At 62.3% G+C, this 18,859-nt stretch overlaps 2 protein-coding genes across 3 annotated transcripts; one reads left to right on the forward strand and one right to left on the reverse strand.

Moving 5' to 3' along the window:
• Window positions 1–1,209: 1,209 nt before the first annotated feature.
• TACC3 (transforming acidic coiled-coil containing protein 3) lies at window positions 1,210–13,516 on the reverse strand. Its single transcript, XM_068543593.1, has 16 exons — window positions 13,010–13,516; window positions 10,787–10,949; window positions 10,483–10,625; window positions 8,089–9,000; window positions 7,464–7,539; window positions 7,146–7,299; window positions 5,130–5,182; window positions 4,740–4,843; window positions 4,353–4,440; window positions 4,053–4,157; window positions 3,341–3,417; window positions 3,222–3,265; window positions 2,551–2,711; window positions 1,766–1,872; window positions 1,549–1,669; window positions 1,210–1,419 (listed from the first exon to the last, which is right to left on the reverse strand). Exons 2-16 carry the CDS (start codon window positions 10,946–10,948, stop codon window positions 1,354–1,356), a joined length of 2,373 nt encoding a protein of 790 aa, XP_068399694.1. The 5' UTR covers window position 10,949; window positions 13,010–13,516; the 3' UTR covers window positions 1,210–1,353.
• TMEM129 (transmembrane protein 129, E3 ubiquitin ligase) lies at window positions 12,882–18,706 on the forward strand. Of its 2 annotated transcripts, XM_068543594.1 has the most exons (4): window positions 13,187–13,908; window positions 15,655–16,129; window positions 16,828–16,987; window positions 17,110–18,706. In XM_068543594.1, the coding sequence occupies exons 1-4, from the start codon at window positions 13,704–13,706 to the stop codon at window positions 17,356–17,358; spliced, it is 1,089 nt and encodes a 362-aa protein (XP_068399695.1). In that variant the 5' UTR covers window positions 13,187–13,703; the 3' UTR covers window positions 17,359–18,706. The 2 variants fall into 2 exon arrangements, with proteins under 2 accessions (XP_068399697.1, XP_068399695.1); XM_068543596.1 differs by lacking the exon at window positions 16,828–16,987 and having other exon boundaries at window positions 12,882–13,908; window positions 17,110–17,256.
• Window positions 18,707–18,859: the final 153 nt, after the last annotated feature.

Genomic DNA, 18,859 nt, shown 5'->3' on the forward strand with positions numbered 1-18,859 from the left:
ATGCGGGGGGCGGGCCTCCGCCGGGCCCTGGTACTGGGGTGGGGTGGAGGCGGTGGTTGGTGCGGGGGGCTCCCTGAGGAGGAAGCGCCCTTGTGTCGGAGGCTCCCCTCAGGGCTGGTGTCCTGTGCCTGCTCCAGCACCGCCCAGGAATAGGGTGGACATGAGACTGAGGAACGGCTCCAGGGCTCAGAGCTTCAGAGACCAGTGTCTGGCCAGCTCTCTGCCCGCCTGTGTCCAGGGTCCCCTGATGCCCTGCAGGCTGGGACCTGCCCAGTTCAGAGGGGCTCCCGGGGGCTGTCTGGTGCCCACTGCGCCCGTGCCAGGGCCTCACCTCCACCCTCCAAGCGTTCCCCCCCGCCTTCAGTGAGCAAGGGACCGAGACAAGGACAGTGCTCTGGCCGGTGTCCGAGGGTCCAGTGAGCATGTACTACGGGCCCCTCCTCTGGAGCAGGCCCTGAGGGTCTGAGACGCAGCCCCCTGGGGCTGGGGGTGTAGACTCAGACCCCCCACTCTGAGACGTTATTTCTTACCTCTGAGCCTCTGGAGGCAGAGCTTTTGTCAGGAGCTTCGAATGTCTGTCCAGGGAGGGCTCTCCAGAGAGACAGCCAGAGGAGACCCACCTGCCCTCGAATATTTCATCCCCTCCGTCTTCTCGGGTCTCTCTCAGGAGACTGTGGGGTCCTACTGGGGGGCGGGCCGGCAGGCTGGAAACCCAGGCGGGAGCTGCTGGTCCCGAGACCGACCCCTCCTCCCTCGTGGGCTGGAGGAGGCCTCCCCACCGCCGAGGACAGCTCGGTGCTACCACGGCAGGCGTGAACTCGGCACGGCTACAGACACCCTGCAACACCTCGGTGAGTGTTCGACTACCAGGGGCTGCGGCCTTGCCAGGTGACACAAAGCCAGCTGCCGCCGTGGCTGCCTTGGTTTGCTTTCTTACTCGAAGACTTGAGTCCGTCTGGATTCTGATCTGCGGCCGAGGCAGAGACACCGCCGCCCCTGACCACAGAGCCACCCAGGCAGATGGGGTGGGGCCGGGGCCCACTCGGCCGACCCCCAGGAGGGGCTGCCCACCCGCCCAGCCACCCACCTACCCATCGGGTAGCTGTGAGGTGCGGGGCAGGGAAGGGCCAAAGGCACGGAGCGGACAGCAGCTGTGGTCGGTTCAGCCGGAAACTGTCCCTTTAATGAAGACCAGGAGAGCTCTATTGCTTGGACTTAAGGGAAACTTTATTTATTCTTCCTAAAGCAACCTAGTTTAAAAACGAGTTGAGGTTAACAGAGAAGAAAAACCCAGACAGACAGACACACACACAGACAGACGAGGGGAAGACGGCACAGGTCGGGGCTGCCACATCAGATTCTCTCCATCTTGGAAATGAGGTCATCACAGATTCTGGTCAGTTCATCGTTTTCTTTAGTCTGAAGGAGGAAAATCAAATCCCTAGATTTCTCCCAGCGCTCGGAGCTGGGAGCAGGCCCAGAGCTTCTAGAACCAGGAGGGCTGCTCTTCCCGCACTCCGCCTGGACCCGTGGGGCCCCTGTGCCCACCTTCTGCTCGACGACCTTCTCCAGCGAGTGGACGCGCATCTGCTCCTTCCTCAGGACCGCCTGCAGTGCCAGGGCCTCCGCCTGGGCCTTGCTCCGGACCTGGGTGATCTCCTCGTTCGCCCTGGGGCAGCAGAGGGGCTGGGCTGAGCCCGCGGGGGACCAGACCCCTCCCGACGGGGCCTCCTGCACCCGCCCGCCGCCGAGCCCCGGCACTCACAGCTGGAGCTTCTCCTCCGCGTGGGCCTTCAGCGCCTGGTACCTCTGGCCCTCCTTCTCGAGCCTCCCTATGGAATCCTCAACACACTTCTTCAGCGACTCTTCGTTCTGGAAGGAAGAGCGGACGCTGAGCCCTGAGCTGAGGGCCCAGGCTCGCTGGGTCACTCGTGGAGCCGCGGTGGACCAGGCTGCAGGGGAAGAGCTCTTCCTGTTTCCTTCCGGAGACGGCCAGCACTCCCACAGCCCCAGGCCTCCTCATCCTGCGGTTCAGGAGGCCTCCGGACGCGGGGCCTGACCCGCCGCCCCCTGGGGGACCCTGCCTGACACAGCTCCTGCTCAGTCCCCGTGCCTATATCCAGGCGCCTCGGGGGAAAGCAGGCCGGGCCCCAGGTCCACGGAGCAGCCCCTGCCCTCCTGCCCCCCAGCCCTGTGCTTTGGGGGCCGGGTCTCCTGCTGCCCCAGGAGGGAGACAGCAGCGGCAGGGAACATCTGGACGCAGCGGTCTCTGTGCAGGCCACACAGGGACAGCCTCGCGGGCACTCACGTCCGGCAGTAGGCGACAAAGCCGCGAGCTGAGAGTGCGGGTAGAAGGAGGGCTGGAGCCTGGGGCCCACATCCCTGGGGGGGGGGGCCTCTCCTTTCTTCCCAGACTCAGCACCAAGGCTCAGCTCACCCCCTCTTCCTGCAGGGCCCCCAGCCTCTCCCCGTCACTGCTTGCCACGCTGCCCCACTGGCAACAATGCCGACCCCGCTGTCCCTGGGGCCTCTCGCCGGCCAGGCACCCACCGTGCGGTAGCCTTCGATCACTTCCTTCTGTTTCTCAAACCGCTTGAAGAGATCGGAGAACGACTTCTCCATGGAGTGCAGGTCCGCAGTCAGCTGGTCTTTCTCCCTCAGAACCTTCTGGATCTCGGCTTTGGCAAGTTCCTTCTGTTTCTGAGCCTCCTCTTAAAGGAAGACCAGCGCTCGGGATTAGCGGGCGGCCAGCAGGTGGCGCCACAGACGACCAGCGTCAGGAGGTCCCCCTGGGGCGCTGACCAGCCCCCCTCTCGGGACCTTCCAGGGCAGGACCTGGGGGTCCCAAGTGCCCAGAAAACAGCTGTTTCCTCAACACCAGCTCCACCCGGAAGCCGAGGCAGCGGACAACGAACCCAGGGCCTGACTGCAGAGCCCAGGCCACACCTACCCCACGTTCGGGGCCTCCAGCCCCAGCCCGGACACACCCGGTGCCCAGCACCCACGGAGACTGCAGCTGGACGCGCGGCCCCCGGGGCAGGGGGCAGACCGCGGGTGCAGCGCCCACTGGAGGGACCCAGTCTGTTTGCTGCCACGGCCCCGGCTGCCAACTCGGGGCCCGGCCAACCTGGGGGCTGATAAGCACCCGGGGCCCGGCGCCCCCCAGCCTCCCTGACTGCCAGCTGCCCCAGCCCAGGGGCCCGCGGGCACCTGGCACTCACCCATTGCCTGGTACACGGTCCCCTCAAACCCATCCATGATTTTCCTGTGGGAGGAGAGCAGGTGCCATGAGCCCCGAGAGTGCGTCGCGGGGCCCTGGGCAGCCAGCACGCAGACTCACCCCATCTCCAGGATCTTCTCCTGCAGCGCCGTGCACCTGCCCCTAAGCGCCTCGTTCTCCTTCTGCATCGCCCCAACCTGTGCAGACCACACACCCGAGTTGGTGCCGGTGTCCTCCCGTGCTGGGGTCTCCCGCCCCACTCAGCAGACGTCGCAGTGCTAGGGGGTCGGTGTGTGGTGGGTGCGCCGGTGGGACGCCTCCTGACACAGGCGGGGCGGGAGAGCAGCGTGCGGGGGAGGGCCCCGCGGCAGAGAGGACACCGCCCGAAGACGGCGGGCGGGTGCCGGGAGCTGCTGGGCCCAGCACGGCCCGGCGCACAGGCCTGCCTGAGAGGGGACCAGCCGGACGCCACCCAGGGCATCACCAAGGCAGCAAGGGGACTTGGGGGCTGCTACCCCCTGGGCAGCTCAGAGCGGATGCCCAGACCCTCGCTTGCGAACAGGTTCTGCGAGAGACACTGGGTGGAAACGCAGGACATTCAGCTGCCTGGGTGCCTGGCTCGGGGGTCGCTGAGCGGACACCTGCGATCCTGCCTGCACGGCGTGAGCAAGGCCAGCGCACAGAGCTGCCACCCCCAGCTCCCCGAGGTTCTTCAGAGCAGCCTGCAGGCGCCACCCCCAGGGCTGCAGCCAGCAGGTGGGGGCCGCTCGCCGGGCACCTCCCCTCCCCTCCCCACCGCACCCCTCGCCCTCACCGCACCCCTCGCCCTCACCACAGTGTCCAGGTCCTTCTGGCTGTACTGCAGCACGTCCACAATGGGGCCCACGGGCAGCAGCGGAGCCCTGGGTCCGAGGTCACATGGAGCTGGGCCGAGCATCTGCAGGGCGACAGAGACCGGCTGGGCCGCAAGCTCCCCTGGCACTCCTCTCTGCCCCGTCGGCTCCCCAGATGGCACGGCGCAGCCAGGGGTGGCCCCTCGGGCCAACGGACCCCTTAAGCCTTCAGATCCACAGCACGTGAAAGCCGGGCCCTTAGGTGTTTCTTTACACCACAGAGGGGACGAACCACTTACGGGAACGCCCGGGGCTCCTGCGAAGTCCAGGTCCAGCAGCTGGGCCTCCAGGGGGCTTCCCGAGGAATGCGCGTCTGTGCCCCGTGCACTGAGACCGGAAGAGAACACGCGTGCTGTCTGCGTGCGTAGGGGTCGGCCCAGACTCTCCCCCAGGGCCACGGGGTCAATGTTCGGGACACGTGGGCCATGCGGCCCATCAGGCTGCCCACCTCTGCTGTCGGAGGGGCCGCACGGGCACAGAAGAGCACAGACCCGCTTACAGACTTGCTTACGAGCTTGGCCAGGGCAGCTGGGGCCCGGCCACTGTCTCTGCCCCCCTCCCTGCGGCTGGGCGCTCCCATCGTCACACGGCCTGTGTGGATCAGATTCCCGCCCGCCCCAGCGCACCTGCTGGGCTCCGGGGCCACAGGCGCCGGCCCCCGGGGGCTGTCTTGCAGGAGCGGGTCAAACTTAAGGTACAAGGACTGCTTCCTCAGGGCCGACTCCTTAAACTGCAGGGGAGGAAGCAGGGTCACCGGTGCCCCCGACACGACAGCCTCCACGCTGCACCCCACGCCCCGCCCGGGAGCCACCCTGACCCGAGTGGCCTGCGGGCGGTGGCCCGGGACAGGACTCCACGGGGAAGAGCGGCGGAAGCAGCCGGGCCGCCCAGCACGTCCGGTCAGACGCGGACACCGCTCGCGGTTGAGGAATCGCGGCCCGGGGCTACTCTAGAAAGAGCCCCACTTGAGACTCGCACTTGAGGAAAGGCCGCCGCGAAGGCGCCCGGGAACTCACCGAGGACGCCCCGAACTGCTCCAGGTAATCCACCTCGGCCCCCGTGCCTAGAACTGAAAGGGAGATGCCAGCTGCCAGCCGCATCCCCCGGGCCGGGTGCCCGGGGGAAACCAAGGCCAGCTCGGCACCCGCCGCCAGCACTCGGGCTGTGCACACAGAGCGGCACCCCTCCCCGTCCACCCTTGACTGACGGCCCTTTGCTACACAGCGGGGTTGCTGCCCTCAGGCTCAGGACGCTTGGGGCTGGATGGTTCCGTGGGGCCGGGCCGTGTCCCGCAGGGTGTTGACAGCACCCCCGGGGGCGTGACAACCAAAGGCGTCCCCTGGGGTCCAAATCGCCCGGGTTGAGAACCACTGTGTAGAACCACCCTAAAAGAGTCCTTGAATTTCTGATAGTATGACCTTTGCTTAAAAAACCTAAGGGTAACTCACACCATAGACAAAAATTAACTCAAAATGGATCAAAGACCTAAATGTATGAGCTAAAACCATAAAATTCTTAGAAGGAAACATGAGGGCAAATCTCCATGACACTGGATTTGGCAGTGATTTCTTAGAATTGACACGAAAAGCACAAGCAGCAACAGAACAGATGGGGCTAGAAAGTTAACATTGTGCTTCCAAGGATACCATCGAGAAGTGAAGAGAGGGACTTCCCTGGTGGTCCAGTGGTTAAGAATCTACCTTCAAATGCAGGGGATGTGGGTTCGATCCATGGTTGGGGAACTAGGATCCCACATGCCCCGGAGAAACTAAGCCTGCACGCCACAACTACAGAGCCCGGGTGCCCTAACGAAGATCCCGAGTACTGCAACTAAGACCCGACAAGCCAAAGAAAGAAAGCAAAGAGAGAATTTTTGTGAATCATGTACCCAAAGAAGAATTCTTACCTAGATTATACAAGAAATCTTTACAACTCAAAAAAAAAAACAAAACCCAATTAAAAAACAGGCAAAGGAACTCAGCAGATGCTTCTCCAAAGAAGAGACATGAAAGGTCAACGTCAGTCAGCAGGGAAACAGACCAAAACACGCCGAGACCGCACTGCACACCCACCGGGACAGTGGGGTGCAGACCTGGACCCTCAAACGATGCAGGGGCAGAGTAGAGGGTGCGGACCCCGTGGGGAACAGCTGGACGGCTCCTCAAACAGTTACACAGTGTTACCACGTCCCCCTCAGGGTACGTCTGCCCCAGAGAGATGGGAAACGTACGCTCACACAAAACGTGTACGTGAGTGTTCCCAGCAGCCTCGTTCATACGAGCCAAAGAGTGGCAATCAACTGGTAAAAGAAGAAACAAGGTGCGGTCTATCCACACGGGGAATATTACTCAGCCATAAAAGGAAGTCCTCACACAATGTGACACGAGGGACTTGGAAACGTCACAGGACACAAACCCCGAGTCACGTGTCTCCAGGGTCCCTGGCGGGGGTGGGCAGGCTGCCCCAGTGAAGCTGATCCACGGTTCCTGGTCCCGCCCGCACGGGGAGGACCCCACAATGGCCCTGCCACACGGAAACCCTACACTCCTCTCCTGCCTTCTCTAGGCCTGGGGGTTTTAAGTCACCAGAACTGAGATCCTGGCGAGCTGCCTCCTGTCCTGAAAAGCGCCTCAGTTGGAAGTCCTCACTGAAGGCAGCTCAGACCCGCGGCTCTTCCACCCCCTCATCCCGGGTGCGTGGACGGGCAGGGCTTCTCCTTTTATCTCTACGGGGTCTCGTTTCAAACAGCACTTCGATTCAGTGAGGTCCCGCTGCCTCCTGTGTCTGTATCTGTACCGCCTGAGTCAGTCAGGTCTGCTGCCTGTTTTTCTAAGTTGGCCTAAAATTTTTTTTTTTTTTTAGTATCACAGATATTAGTCCTGTTCTCCTGAAAACGCCCATCGTTTGATAAACCAGAAGTTTCTGTGTGAATCACTAAAGTCAGGGGACGAGGTTGCCCGCAGGATGACCGCCCGCGGGCGCCACGGAACACGGTTCTAGCACCCTGGCCTCGAGGACGGTGAACAACGTACCCTCGGCAGGGTCCCGGAAGTGCTCCCTGCTCAGGTCCAGGCCGGGCTCCGGCCCCCGGGGGGTCGGGGGTGTGGGGTCAGTGGGCACGGTCGGCGGCTTGCTGCCCGGGCTGCTGGTGGGAGCCGACGCCCCCGAAGTGTCTGCGGTCCCCTCCTGGAAAGGAGGTCGGGGTCACCGCGGGGGCGCGTCAAGACGAGGGGGCGTGGGGGGAGCGGGGGAAGCAGCGTGTCCCACCCCCCAGCCCCACCGGCCTGCCTCTGCCCCGTGACGATCCGCAGACGTGGCAACAGCATGAGGACGCCCGCCCACACCCGTACCTCGCCCGCCGCTTCTGCGGTCCCTGCCGAGGTCTGCGCCCCCGGTGTGTCATCCGCCGAGGCCAAGAGCACCTGCCTAAAGAGACGGGGTCAGCAGGGCCCGCGCCCCACGCCTCCCCGTCCGGCACCGAGCTGCCACCAGCCCTCCCCCAGGAGCCAGGCTCAAGGCCCAGCCGGGTGGCCCCGCAAAGCCATCCCCCCGACCTCACCTACAACAGAATCGCTCCTCAGAAGCGGACAAGGCACTCTGAGGTCATTTCAACTCAAGAAAAAGCAAACCGCAAGGATCCATTTATCCTTTTTACCGGGAAACTGCCACAGACGCCGGTGCCAGGCGGCTGGGCGCACCCTCGGCCACTGAGCGGCGTCCCCGCGGAGCGGGGACAGGCCTGCGGCGGGGCTCACGCCGGGAGACGGGGCTCCCCGGAGCTGCGCTGCGGGAATCCTGGGGCTCTCGGCTAGGTATCTTGCTAGACCTTCCGGATGCGTCGCAGGGAACGCATCTCAGCGCGGGCGCCCCCTCCCCGCTATTGCCCAAGAGCTGTGGCAGCTGCCCCGGGGCCCCGGCTCAGGGCCGCAGGTGGCATCTCTGGTCTCGCGCCCACCACTGCCACCCCGTGCTCACCGGCTTGGAGACGAGGCCTCTGTGGCCGGCCCGCTCCTGGGGTGCTCTGGGGGCCGCGCCTCTCCGTCACCTCCGGCGGGGTTACAGTCTGGGTCGTCCAGCTTGCCCCGGTCCAGGCTGTTGGACCCGCGGGGAGGGGGATCGGGACCCTCGCCCGCCTCCATGAGGGCCTTTTCCTCCTTTTCCTGCCTCGCCGCTGGTCTCCTCGAGGGAGGTCTGAGAGCCGGGGTCTTCCCTTGTTTCCTCAGTGGGGGCGGCCTTTTGCTGGTGGCGTCAGAGAAGTCAAATTCCAGCCTTATGGGCTCACTCCTCAAAGAGTCGGCCGTCTGGCCTTCGGCCTCCTCCCTCTGAGGACTGGGGAACGTGGCGCCTCCAGCCTCCACGGGGCCAGCTGGGGCGGTGTCCTCGCGGCTGGCAGTGACCTTGGAGCCTGCTGGGGCCTCGCCAGGCAGGTCCACGAGGGGCTCTGCTCCGCGGGCTTCTCCGGGGTGGGTACTAGGAGCTGAAGCGGCCCCGGCAGAGGGAGCAGGGACCCCGCTCGAGTTTTCCCCTGTGGCTCTCAGCAGGTCCTCTGTTCTGTCCTGGGACGCCATCCCGGGAGGGTCTTCTAGAATTGTGGAGGTAGAGGTAGCACTTTCCTCTAAGGAATGAGGATGGACATGTTCTTCCTGGGTGTGCTCAGGGCTGCCCGACGTTTGTCCTGGAGATGCCTCTGGGTTTTCAACACTTTCGGGCATCTGGGAAGAGCTTGCAGGATCCAGGCAGGCCAGGGGAGCCAAGGAGGGCCCGCTGCGACGCCTGTCGTCAGAGGCTGGTCTCATGTCCTCTGAAGGGGGGTTGGCATCGGCCACTGCTGGTTTCTGGAGGATTCCATTGGTCGTTCTAGTGTCTGTTTCCTTGGTGAACTGTTGGCTTTTTAGAAAGACTTAGTTAACACTAAGGAACCAGTTAGGTTTTTAGTTAGATTTTAGTCCACGTGAAAACGTTAGCTAAATACAGGAAAAAAAAGAGCATTTGGTCAACCCTCTCCTCAAGATTAACCTTCACAAGTACGTTCCCACAAGTCAGTGCGGGCGGGCCACCTAGAGACACAGGTGGCTGAGAGAGAGGAGAAACCTGACTGACAACAGCCAAGGTTGAGGTCCTCCATGCTGGCCTATTTTCCCTTTTTGGTTGGGGACCACCAGCTACACGGGCAGGGACAGGCAGGGCACACCAGGGTCAGGCTTCCCGCTGGAGAGAGAAAGGCCAGGTCAAGGACGCTGCCTTCACAAGGAGCAGGGCCCAGCTCCCGGGTCCTCCTGGCCCCTCCACGCCCCTGCCCTGTGGCTGGAGCAGCTCAGACCCGGGGGCCAGGAGGCAGCGTCTGAACGGCTGGGTTTGCCTTCCCTCCTGGGGATTGTTACAAAAGAACAGTATTTGAGTCACTCTAATCTCATTCAGCTGAATCTCAAAATGAAAACTAAAAAATTGAAGTTGAAAAGTAGCAAGGAAACCTGGGGAGAGGGGGAGATTCCGGCCTGAGGAGTTTCCAGCCATGGGGGGATACTCGGCCCAAGGACATTTCACTGGAGCGAGGTGAAAGGTATGTTAGTGACCTTTTGCTTTTATACCTTTCTCTGCACACCTGAAATCCGTTTAAAAGAAAAAGCAAGTTTTAAACAGTTTAAGTCAGCAAAAGTCAGAACAAAATGTGCCAGCGAGGCCCCTTCCCATTCTGGATGCAGAGGGTCCCTCGGGGCGCCAGCCGGGTTAATTCAGCCTCATCTGGGGGTGAAGAGCCACCGCCAGGGTCCTCGTCTCCAGACAGAGGCAGGAAAAGCCTTGGCATTCACACTGTCGACCACCTCACGCAAGCCAACCACCTAATGCCAGGCGAGGCTGCAAAGAAGCTTCTGCTGGTTAAAGTCAAGTGTTTCAAATCTGATTCGTCAGGCCACACGTGTTCTGGTCAGATTACACAACAGACGGGTTCCTCTGCCTTTAGCGGTAAGAGCTATCTGTAAGCTTTCTCCAGGGCTTGCTGCTGAGGACAGGAGACGGACCTGCAAGCAGGAGACCCCAGTGCAATGCGAAAAAAGAAGTAAAACCACAGAGCGTCCCTCCTTGGAGATTCGGCCAGGACATTTCATGAAGTTAGAGAAACAAAAACCAAGGCCAATTTGTTGGCAAGAGCACAACAGAGGAACAGAATGTGAAGTTTAAACTTCCTGTTTTATTATTCACTTTTCCAACAACAAACGACTTCGGAGGTGCTCTGGGCCGCACACTACACAAACTCAGAGCAGAGACCAGGAGGAGCCCAACCGGATGTGACAGATGAAACAGAATTTTCCTGCCAAGTCCATCAGAGGGGTTACAAATTGCAGTACATCAAACAGTGCCAACACTTACTTCTCTTTCTGGGTCCAGACTTGATGACAGTTTTCTAATCCAATGGTGTCGCCCAGAGCAAAACAAGCTTCAAGCTTGCTGCCTGTGCTGGGACTTAAAATCCTGTGTGTCTGTGGATCCCGCAGAGGTGTCTGAAAAGTAACCTGTCGGGGAGAGAGGAGGGCACCTGTTCAATAATTCAAGTCTTCAAGCACCACGCTGGCAGCACCGTGCCCTGCCCTGCCAGCTCAGTAAGTCACCGGGAAAGCAGGTGACCTCATGTGTGACGCACGGTAGATAGTACGCAGAGGCAAGACGTGCTTACCTTCATAGCTTTGGCTGTGCTCTTAGGTGGTACATTTTCTTTCTGTGACAGACGGAGAACAGATGATCTTCCGGTAAGTTCCGGTGGTGAAAACAGGAAGTCGCAGTTTTCTGTACTTTTGTCACCAGTGACATTTTCGTCACTGAAAATGTGCAGACTCATTCTGAAAAGCAGACAGTTTTGTGTCAGGAGTAGGGCAGTGACACCACGTTGTCTGGACGCACATATGTGAAGGTGACAGCTGACGCCACAGTGCTGCAAGGGGGACGTCCGCCTTCCTGCACAAGTGGGTCACACCTCAGGCAGTGCGTCCTCTGCCAGGCAGTCCCCACCCTGCTCTGGGGGAGCTGCCACCTCCCAGGAGCAAGAGCTAGAGGGGCTTTCAGCCCACAGGGCAAGAAGGAAGACCCAAGTGCTCGAAATAACTCGAACTTTGTGGGTAAAAGTTGGGAGACAGATAAGGGCTGATCTGTGGCAAAACTGCAAGGGGCAGAGGAAGCCTGGGCCTCCCCACAGGCCTCGGCATCAGAGGTGCAGCAGCTGCCAAGTTAGCAGACAACAGAAAAGCAGGAGGGGGGACTTCCCCGGTGGTCCAGGGGGTAAGACTCTGCGCTCCCAATGCAGGGGGCCTGGGTTCGATACCTGGTCAGGGAACTAGATTCTGCATGCAAGCCGCAACTAAGAGTTTGCATGCTGCAACTAAGGAGCCCGCATGCTGCAACTAAGACCCGGCACAGCCAAAGTAAGTAAATGAAAAATGAGTAAGTAATGCAATAAGATGCTATTTCAAAAAAATAAAGAAAGAGAGAGGAGGAGGAAGAAAAAAGAGAATTAAAAAAAAAAGAAAAGCAGAAGGGCACAGCAGCTTGCTCTCCACCCATGGAGCTGGGAAACAGGGACTGGACTAGGGCGTCAGGAGGGCCGAGGCTCAGAGGAGGAGCTAGAGGAAGTAACAAGCAGCAAGTGCAGAGTCACTTGGGGGGAGTCGAGGCGCTTCTGCAGCAGGGGCCTCCAGTGGGGCCCAGGAGGTTCTAGAACAATCCCATTCCTCCTTCCGAAGCCCTCATAATGGTCAACACCGTGGTGTTCCCAACTTCGGAGACACCAGAGCACTGGGCATTGACCTGCCCGGGGGCACTACAGGTCCTTGCTGGCGGTGGGGGCCCTGGGGACTGTGGCTGCAAGAGGCCAGGTGGCTGGGGCAGGGAGAGAAAGGGTGGCCTGGAAAGAGGTGAGCTCAGCGTGGGAGGTCAGGGTGACAAGCCACCTTGAAGGGCGCGGGGGTAGGGTGCTGCGTCTGGAGGACAGGGAGGGCTCGGAGGGAAGCGGGCGGTCAGAGCTCTGGCACCCGGCCAGGGTGGAGTGGTCTGCCCTGGCTCGGCAGCAGCCCGCACCTGCCGTGCGGAGGCGGGAAAGATAAGCCTAAGCCAAGGGTCACTATTAGGTTTGGCCTGAGCAACAGGGTAAAACGGGGAAGGGGGCTGGATGGCTGGAGGACACAGAAGGGAGACATCTTGCCGGAAGACCCCCTTCGCCTGGGGAAGGTGGGAGAACAATGAGAGCAGCCTTTAGGGGTTTGGCTTCTATAATGATGGGGCCACGGAGGGGGCTCCTGAGCAGAGGGAGCCGGGCCAGGCGGGGAGGAGGACTGGTGGCGGGGGGCGAGCGGGTTCTCCGGAATCAGCGGGGCGGGGAGCGTGGAGCCCAGGTTTCCACATCAGGTGCGTCAGGAGTCAGGTGCTGCAGGAGTCGGTGAAGGCTCTCAGGTGGGGCTGCGCCCAGAGGAGGGGCCGGAATTAGGAGGCCAGCCTTGGGCGCAGAGCTGCAAGCCCGCGGGTATTCAGAGGCGGAGACGTGTCTCTGCAAGTCACAGCCACGGGTGGTTTGCGGCTGGACGAGGTCACCGGGATAGGGAGAGGAGAGGCCGGCGCAGCGGGCCGGAGGGGCCTCCTGGAGGGCGACGTAGGAGCCACCAGGCGTCTCGGGAGGCAGGGGCGGGAACCCATCGGCTCCGCTTCCGTTTGCGCCCGGGCGGGCGGGATGAGGGCAGGCGAGAGGGTACCCCGAGGAGGGGCCCAGACGGCGGGCAGGGCGGAGCCGCGGGACGAGCCGGAGGGGGCCTAGGCTCACGTCCAGGGTGGCCGCCAGCACGGCAGGCAGAGACCCGAGGCTAGGCCAGAGGCGGGACCGGAGCCCCGAGCCAGGACCCCACCGCCGCCTTACCTGTCGGCCGCCGCGCGGAACCGAGGGAGCGGGAGGCGCGGGGTCCGGGAACCCTTCTGCCCGCCGCCGATTCAAATACCGACGGTTGGCGCGCGCGGCCAATCAGCGCGTGGCTGGGGCGGGACGCAGGGCACCGCCAGCCAATGGAAGGTCGAGTCACAGGTCACGCCCACGAGGAGGTTCCGCTTCCGGGGTGACGGCACGCTGGGCGCGGCGGACGCCGGAATTCTCGGTAACCGCGGCTCGCCAGGCGGGCGTAGGGGAAAGGCCGTTTGCGGGCGGGCAGTGACTGCGGGGCCCGCTGTCGCCCGGAAATCTCGGGCTCTGCTGCGGACGCGCCTGGGCTGCGCGGAAAGGTCAGGGCCTGAGAGCCGCTCGCCCCAGTCTCAGCTTCCCCAGCTGTGCAGTGGGGCTAAGTGCAGCACCGCCACCAAGGCGGGTCCTGAGGCGCATCCAAACCCTCGCGAGGACTGTCGCGGCAGCTCACAATTTCTGTCCGAGCGAGGGGACCGGGAACTTCATTTCCCAGAGTGCCCCGCAGGACGCCATCTCCCAGAGCGCCCCGCGAGTGGCCGGAGGGTGGGGACTCCATTTCCCAAAGTGCCCCGCGCCTTCCGGACCCGGTCGCCGCGGCCTGTTCTCGCTGGGGCAGCGGGCCTCGCCGGGACGGCTTCCCGGAGGCGACGGCTGCGCGATGGACAGCCCCGAGGTCACCTTCACGCTGGCCTACGTGGTGTTCGCCGTGTGCTTCGTGTTCACCCCCACTGAGTTCCACTCGGCCGGGCTCACGGTGCAGAACCTGCTGTCGGGCTGGCTGGGCAGCGAGGACGCCGCCTTCGTGCCCTACCACCTGCGCCGCACGGCCGCCACGCTGCTGTGCCACTCCCTGCTGCCGCTAGGTGAGCTCGGCGGGCGTGGGCGGCGCTCGAGACCGAGCTCCGGGACCCCAGAGGGGGGAGGGACGGCGGAGGGCGCCCGTGCGGTAGAGCCGAGGCTGCGGGCCAAGCGCCCGTGTGCTCCCAGGAGTGGGGAGAACGGTGCTGGCGGCAGCTGCCTCTTGCAGGTACCTGGCGGAAAGGCGGACTCAACCCTGGGGGAAGGGGTGCTTTGCTCACTGGGGCGGGTGGTGAGCTGTCACATGGGAAGGGCAGCTCCCAGGAGAGGGGTATGAGTTAACTGATGCAAATAGGGGTGACCCGCCCCAGTCTTTGGGCGGTGGGTGCGGGAAAGGCAGGCAGAGAGGGTGACGCCAGTTGGGAGTGTCACAGGTGCAGAGGCCAGGGAAGGCGTGTGGGGGGGGGGACGCTCAGACGTTGTCAGGGGCTGTGCTGGGTGGTGATCCAGGTGCTAGCTGGCTTCTGGGAGGCTGGCTGGTTGGATGGGGTACTAGGTGGGGTTCTCTGGAGGACTTGGGGTCAGAAGTAAGTCTGGGAGGGCGGTGGCGGTGGCCAGCCGCGTGTGCAGCTCGGTGGACACAGGGAGGGGTTTCCAGCTGGCAGCAGGGCGTGGAGAGTGGGCTGGGCTGAGGCTGGCCTGTGCATGGGGGCTGCCTGCTTTGTGTGGAAGGCGGCAGAGGAGAGCCCACGCCAGCATAGAGGCAGGGCCGACGTGGTGAGCTGGGAGCTCTGCTGAGCCCCCAGGGAGGCAGGGATGCAGGGATGCCTGTCAGCCGGCTTCCCACACGAGGAGTTTGGGTTCTCCTGAGGGTAGTGTGTTGGGTTTCCGCCCTGGGAACTAAGGATCTCTGCAGCTTTATGGAGCCTCTAACTGCATCTTCCCACCAGGCTGTGGGGGGCTGGGCCACCACCATCCCGTGATGGACAGGGAAACTGGAAGGTGAGCCGAGTGACTTACGGGGGCCACTTGAGGAGGAAATGGGGTGGAGCCTGGCCTTGTGATCAGACAAGGAGTCTGTTTTTCTTTTTGAATTTGTTTTGAAAGACCTTTGAACCTTTAGAGATGTGTTATTTATTTCCACACGATGAGTTACTTAAAGCATATCAACTTGATCAACAACATTTATTATTATTTTTGCAATTTCAAATCTGTGCTGCAGGTCACTGTCTATTTCATTAATTTCGACATGCAAATTGGCCCCCATCTGGCCAGCAGGAGCCCTGGAGCTGGCTCCTGTGTCCTTGTGACATGCTCCTGTCGTTCTTTGCTTACTGTCTGGCACACGACATCCCAGTTCTGGGACGGGCCATGGTCTGATCTGCCTCCTCAGAGTAGGTGGGGTCCAGAGGCCAAGCTCTGGCCCCAGGAGGGCCAGTGGGCAGCTCTGCATTGGGTGACGCCAGATCCTTGTATTTATTTTTGCTTTTCTAGGTTTTTCTCATTTTATTTCTGGTAGTTATATGTCATTTGTACAAAACTAAAGTAGTAAGATAAAAATGTTTTCTGCTGACAGGGCAAGGACTGAGGTGAGTCAGCTGTAGAAGCGGGCAAGGCCCACCTGCCTTGGGGTACCATGGTCTTGCTCTGGGAGCCGACCAGGGCAGAGGGCCACGCCCAGGGCTGGGGACTAAAGGAAGTGTGCCCCCCCGGAGGGTCAGGGACAGCACTGTGGACCTTGGTGGGTACCACCTGAGGAGGATGAGTGTGGCAGTCCCAACCTCTGCTGAGGCTTGCCCTGTCCCTTTTAGGCTACTACGTGGGCATGTGTTTCGCAGCCTCAGAAAAGCGGCTCTACTCCCCCAGCCAGGCCCCGGAGACTTGGCGGGTCTTCCTCCTGCTGGCATTGACACTGCCCACCATCGCCTGCACCTTGATCTACTACTGGTCCCGAGACCGCTGGGCCCACCACCCATTGGCCCGCACCCTGGCCCACTATGCCTTCCCGCAGTCAGGCTGGCGGGCCGTCGCTTCCTCCGTGGACACTGAGTTCCGGCGGATCGACAAGTTTGCCACGGGGGCGCCGGGTGCCCGTGTGATTGTGACGGACACGTGGGTGATGAAGGTGACCACGTACCGTGTGCACGTGGCCCAGCAGCAGGACGTGCACCTGACTGTGACGGAGTCCCAGCAGCACGACCTCTCCCCAGACTCGAACCTGCCTGTGCAACTCCTCACCATCCGCGTGGCCAGTGCCAACCCTGCCGTGCCGGCCTTCGACATCCGGTAGGCGGGCCTGCGGCTGGGTGGGGGTGAGGCTGGGGTTGCCGGGGTGGGTGTGGCCAGCCAGCGCCCAAGTTCTGGTCTTTGAGTTGCTCCAGGAGGTGATGATGGTGGGAGCTGGTCCCATCAGCCGCCCCTCCAGCGTGCCCCTCCCTCAGCGCCCCCATCCCCCCAGCCCCCCTCAGGTACTCTCCGCTTACCCTTTCTGCACACCCTGCTCCGAGCCGCCTTGCACAGCATGTCGGGGGGAGCACAGGGGGAATGTTTGGGGGCCACCGTGTAGCACGGAGGCTCGGTGGCTCCCTCGGCTCTGAGGCCTGGGCCCGAGCCCAGGTGTTCCCGTCTAGTTCAGGCTGCGGCTGGCCTGCGCTGCCCCTCCTGGGACACGCCCTGGGCCTGAACCTGCCGAGGGCTAGGCTCTCTGTGTCTCAGCTACAGTCCTCCCGCCCTCCTGCCCTCCCACATCGCGGGGGGCCAGTGGGCAGCTTTGGGTCTGTGGGCTCCGGCCCCAGGGCCCTCTCTGCTGGCTGCTGGGCTGTGCCTGGGCCGCCACGTCTGTGTGGCTGTGGGCGCCCTGGGCACTGGGGCATAGCCTTGGCCTCTCTGCCCGCCCCGGGGTCCTTGCCAGCCCCCTGGGAACCACAGCCCTGCCCCGCAGACGCGCCCGGTGGTCCCCACCCAGCAGCAAACACCTCGTGCAGGCTGAACTCCACGGAGTATGGTGAGCTGTGTGAGAAGCTCCGGGCGCCCATCCGCAGCGCGGCCAACGTGGTCATCCACCAGAGCTTGGGCGACCTGTTCCTGGAGACCTTCGCCTCCCTGGTGGAGGTCAACCCGGCCTACTCGGTCCCCAGCAGCCAGGTGGGGGGCTGGGCAGGGGTGGCGGCTTCCCCAGCTGGGCCCCCATGGACCACGTCTCCTGCGGTGGGGGCCCCCCAGGGCGGCCTGGCAGGGCTCCCTCTGACCGCCTGGGCCGCCTGCAGGACCTGGAGGCGTGCATCGGCTGCATGCAGACCCGGGCCAGCGTGAGGCTGGTGAAGACCTGCCAGGAGGCGGACGAGGGCGAGTGCCAGCAGTGCTGTTGCCGCCCCATGTGGTGTCTCACCTGCATGGGCAAGTGGTTCGCCAGCCGCCAGGACCCGCAGCGCCCCGACACCTGGCTGGCCAGCCGTGTGCCCTGCCCCACCTGCCGCGCGCGCTTCTGCATCCTGGACGTGTGTGCCGTGCGCTGAGCCCGCCAGAGGGACCCCGCCACTGCCTTGGGGCGTAGTTGGGCCTCTGGGCCCTGGTTTGGGCTGTCATGGGTGCCTCATCCCGGTGTGGCCACTCACCGGTGCAGAAGGGCTGAGGCTGCAGTAGGGCTGGGGTTTTAGTTTTAAAAAGAAGTTTTCTGCTGAAGTTCTGTGTCCGGCAGCAGGATGGGTCCTCAGCGCCCCTGTCTCCCCCACTCTTCATGTTTCCGATTAGGGGTAGATGCTGGGCATGCAGAACGTGGTGTCGGGTCCAGCTCCAGAGCATGCTGGGGCCCCCTGAGCTGTGTTCTGGGAGACCCCGTGGCCTGCCCCAGATGGCCCTAACTTAAGCCACTTGCCTTAAACGTATGGGGCACATAAACCTTAACGGCTCGTCAGTTACACGACAGACTCGGATTTGCCCGAGACTGCAGTCTATCCTGCTCCTGTCCCCAAGCCGGCTGCTGGCCCTGTGGCATCGGCACTCTCCACGCCCCCCACGGAGGCTGCTCTGAGGACCTGGCGCAGAGCTCATGGGTGGAGGGTGAGAGCACTGCCCAGGGTCTCCTGGTGATTGTGGCCAGCCAAGGGCCCGCTCCTGGGGGGGGTGGCCCCTGCCTGCTCCCTGCCCAGGGATACCCCGGGCTTCCCGTCAGGGGCTGACTGCTTTCAGCTGCCATTCTCTTAGCCGCGTGCCTGTGGGGGCTGCCCACCCCTTGGAGGGGCCTGTAACCACGTGCCTTCTGCTGCTCCTGCGAGCCCAGGGAAGGGGCCAAGTTTCAGACTCCTGGTAGCGAGGGCATTGAGCTGAAGACCATGCTCCACAGCAACGTCCTACATTCGGATGACAAGCTTGTTGGGACTCAGCACGAGGCTGGCCGTAGCCCTGCAGGGTCCACCCACTTAGGAAGGGAAGTGCCCAGCAGTCAAGGCAATGGCAGCCGTCTTCCCAATTCCTGGTGGTGCAGGAGGGGAGCAGGGAGGCAAGTGCCAGGTCCCTGGGTACAGCTCTGACAGATGGGACTGTTGGAGGGGCCCTAAGCCCCCTAAACCTGGTCATTCTGAGCAGGGGTGATGGACTCAGCTGGCCCAACTCACCCAAGGCTGCACCAAAGCCAGGGATTTGGGAGCGAGAAGCCCAGCTTTGTGGTCCTCGGGGGTGCCCACAGATGAAGGCCATCAGAGGGGCAGGCGGGAGCCATGCCCAGCCTCAGCCTGGAGTTTCAAACCTTGGCAAGGGAGAGCCAGGCCTGGGGTTATCTTTTCTACGAAAGAAACTTAGTTTTATAAAGGTAAATCTATTGTAGTGAAGTGATACACTATTTAATAAAATGTTACTATGAGTTTATATATTGTCTTGATTGGAATATTTTGTTTTTCCTGATATTCAAGCTCTGGTAACAATTGGGGAGATGCCATCTTAGAAGTGGCAGGTTTAATGTGCACGTTTTACTCAGAATAAGAGAAGGGAGGCAGACTTTGCAGGAATCTTCCTCTGATT

This window comes from Eschrichtius robustus, chromosome 4 (assembly GCF_028021215.1).
Source record: "Eschrichtius robustus isolate mEscRob2 chromosome 4, mEscRob2.pri, whole genome shotgun sequence".
Taxonomy (NCBI): Eukaryota; Metazoa; Chordata; class Mammalia; order Artiodactyla; family Eschrichtiidae; genus Eschrichtius; species Eschrichtius robustus.

Excerpts from the sequence above, each read along its gene's own strand:
- TACC3 (XM_068543593.1), bottom strand. The coding sequence starts at position 10,948 with ATGAGTCTGCACATTTTCAGTGACGAAAATGTCACTGGTGACAAAAGT. Across the intron at positions 7,540-8,088 it reads GAGGCCTCGTCTCCAAGCCG|GCAGGTGCTCTTGGCCTCGG; the intron begins GTGAGCACGGGG and ends CCGTCTCTTTAG. Across the intron at positions 1,670-1,765 it reads GCGGAGGAGAAGCTCCAGCT|GGCGAACGAGGAGATCACCC; the intron begins GTGAGTGCCGGG and ends CTGCTGCCCCAG.
- TMEM129 (XM_068543594.1), top strand. The coding sequence starts at position 13,704 with ATGGACAGCCCCGAGGTCACCTTCACGCTGGCCTACGTGGTGTTCGCC. Across the intron at positions 13,909-15,654 it reads CCACTCCCTGCTGCCGCTAG|GCTACTACGTGGGCATGTGT; the intron begins GTGAGCTCGGCG and ends TGTCCCTTTTAG. Across the intron at positions 16,988-17,109 it reads ACTCGGTCCCCAGCAGCCAG|GACCTGGAGGCGTGCATCGG; the intron begins GTGGGGGGCTGG and ends GGCCGCCTGCAG.